The 2,856-nt window shown below is 46.1% G+C and overlaps 2 protein-coding genes across 2 annotated transcripts in view; one reads left to right on the top strand and one right to left on the bottom strand.

Moving 5' to 3' along the window:
• PPTG_19105 (hypothetical protein) overlaps positions 1 to 517 on the bottom strand; it is a gene marked incomplete at both ends in the record, with an annotated part of 3,447 nt that extends 2,930 nt beyond the window's left edge. Inside the window, one exon of the mRNA XM_008917411.1 lies at positions 355 to 517. Within this exon, the coding sequence (XP_008915659.1) occupies positions 355 to 517 (163 nt within the window). The remainder of the gene's footprint in view (positions 1 to 354) is intronic.
• A 2,001-nt stretch (positions 518 to 2,518) lies between these two features.
• PPTG_19104 (hypothetical protein) lies at positions 2,519 to 2,790 on the top strand (the record flags this gene model as incomplete). Its single annotated transcript, XM_008917410.1, has 2 exons — positions 2,519 to 2,726; positions 2,765 to 2,790. The coding sequence occupies 2 exons, from the start codon at positions 2,519 to 2,521 to the stop codon at positions 2,788 to 2,790; spliced, it is 234 nt and encodes a 77-aa protein (XP_008915658.1).
• Positions 2,791 to 2,856: the final 66 nt, after the last annotated feature.

The raw sequence follows: 2,856 nt of genomic DNA, 5'->3' as shown, positions 1-2,856 counted from the left end.
GTAGTAATCCCTAGGTTTGGAATACTCCCTCAACAACAATAAGCTAGAGCGGGTCAAGTACGAGCGCTACATGTACATGGTATTCATTCCATACTACACATTCAGAACCCCACGGCCGAGATGACCATCCGTGAGTAAACAGCAGGGCAGCTATCAGAAATGTAAGAGAGAGGTGCAAGTTGGTGTTAGCGCCCCCATTTGCTTACAAACCCAGCATATTGTTCCCTCTCACCCCGTCAAAATTCCTATCCTGGGGTGCTTAACTATGGGAATAGTCTTAACCGCACAGGATATCCGAAGAAATCTAACAAAGACTCTGGTGCGTGTGGCCTTGCATCCTTCCAAGTTCCTCACGGAGTGTGCGCTGCATTTCTCGCAATCCACTCACCGATCTACCCGATATCCCAGTTGCACCTGCACGAACGAGAAGCTTACCAATCCACATGAGATTCTCTTTAATTGCTCCTAGCTCAAGGTCCTCCTCAATACTACGCTCCATATCGTCCTCATCCGGCATTTCTGAGCGGTCTCAGAGCCATCTACAGCCACACCTTGGTTGCCAACTCCGCAGAAGTCTTCATCTTCTGCAGTTGTGTTCTCGCCCGGTGGGTTCAAAAACTCGTCAGCGGACATTGGATCCTTAGCGTGCAGGCGATAATGTCGTCGCAAGCACAGCGGATATAGCATCATCTTCGTCTAGTACTTAGTAAAGCTGTTGTAGTAGTCTAAATACTGGTGTCCTTCCAACACCTTGAAGTGAAATAAGCCAATCTTTTCCATTACTGGATGCTGTTTACTGTTCCAAACTAAGGTACTCGGATCCATTTTTTGTGGTTCATTCATGGACAGGAATACCCTTAGACAGGAATGAAATGGCCGCTCCCAGCGCTATGACTGCCGAGGGGATCGTTTGTATGAAGCGATTACTACCTATTGCCCTTGTGAGAGAGAAGGACAACCCAGCTGCCAGCCGATTTTGCGATCGGGTGGCCCATCGTGTTTGGAAGGAGTAATCTTTGATTGCGTTACCGAATGCATCTCATCATTCATTTGTTCTTTTTACTGTTCGATTGAACAAAAAATACAATCATAGTGTTACTTACCCCACGATATACCTCTTTTAATATATTACTGCTAAACGATGGTCGATGTTTGCAGTCCCACAGATTCCACGAAGGCCATGAGCTCAATTGGTGGCGCCCTACTGTACTCTGTTCCAAAATGCAAGAATTGAGAATTCGTCATTGATGGTGATTGAAGAACGGTTACGTCACATTACTGGTGAGGGTCATGCAGCGACATTGAACAACGGGCTATCCAATCGGCGATCATTTATAAATTCTCAATCTTTTAACCAACCTTTGCCTGTTGAGGGTCAAGATTTGCTGGCACACCCCATTGGTTTAAGTCTAAATCTTGATACAGGAATATCTGGTCGATTGTATTCGCTCTTGTATGTGGCATCATGTGGGGTCATCGTAAACTTTGGATCCGTACGTTTGTTAATCGAAAAAATAAACAATTATTCAAACCTAACTTACACTATCGTTAAATTACTTACCTGTTTATAAAGAGCGAATTTTGAATCAGAAGCGGAAACATGTTGCTCCTCTTGGTGAGTCTTAAAGTTAGAAGGAATATCAGCAAATGTTAAAGGATATTTGACTAGTAGAGATCAATACAAGCCGTATGTGTAAATGGCATGCATGTTAGAAGATTTTGAGGTGGATGAGTCAGCACGCATTAGCTAAAATGTATGTTTTTCAAATATTTATTCTCTAACTGGGATGATCGAGATTGATCATGGCATCACGATCTTGCTACAGTAGATTCTAGGAGGAACGGCTGGTCTCTGTCGTCCAAGTGACACGTATTTGCAGTCTGTGATTGCGCTGGCACATGTATAACGCAAAACTTGATGACGCGCACTGCGAACTATCCACATCCAACTATTATACGGTTGATTCTCGAACAGGGCATGTTTCAAGTAAACCAAGTTGCTCTGCCACCTCACCTTGTGACCGTTTGGGTAAGAGGAAGCAAACTGGATTATAGTATGCATGCATGTATGCTCGTAGAACTTGAGTCACAAACTTTCGTTACTACGAGCGTAATACAGACATTCTTACCGAGGTCTTAGAAATTGAGTGCGCGTGATGATTGTCGTTGTACATGTACAATCTGCCTTAGAACACCTGGCTCGCTGCCTTGCCCGCTCTCATCTGTTACATCGCATGCATGCTATTTGGTCCTGTATCCTGGTGGTGCAGAGGCAACCCGACTCGATGAACATGGCACTTCTCCTCTCTCCAAAGATCTGCTTGCTCCATCCCATCCCATGTTGTCCCAAGTTGGGTACCCAACTGTATTTGCTCGCTCGCTGCATTTGATGTCTGCTTACATATGCGGATCGTCCACTCAGGTAGGCAGCGTTGTTTTTGTCGCGAGTGGAGCAAGCTCGGTTCATCCTCACTATTCATTTTCCAGTGGTCTGAGCAATCCAGCAAACCAGTGAAGAATGCTAAGCTACAAGGAGTTTTTGAACGCTGCGGTGCTTCTCACCTTGGTCGGGATGCCCAGTGCAGCAGCCTCAACATCGGACCCTGCGTCGGCTAAGTACTCGGTGTCTGCTTACGCTGTTGGCGACTGGGGTCAAACTTTGGACATGAGCTCTTGCTGTGGAGGGACGTTCAACAACTACGACCGTCACGCCCAAGCCATTGTCGGTAAGTTAATGGATATCCAAGCCGGTACTGCCGTGAAGCCCAAGGCTGTCCTTGGACACGGTGACAGCTTCTACTGGACGGGTATCGACAGTCTCGAGAGCCGTGACTCGCGTTTCCAAACGACCTATGA

Source organism: Phytophthora parasitica, assembly GCF_000247585.1.
Source record: "Phytophthora parasitica INRA-310 unplaced genomic scaffold supercont2.101, whole genome shotgun sequence".
Taxonomy (NCBI): domain Eukaryota; phylum Oomycota; class Peronosporomycetes; order Peronosporales; family Peronosporaceae; genus Phytophthora; species Phytophthora nicotianae.
Note: the sequence above shows the minus strand (reverse complement) of the source record. Positions and strands in the feature narration are given on the sequence as shown.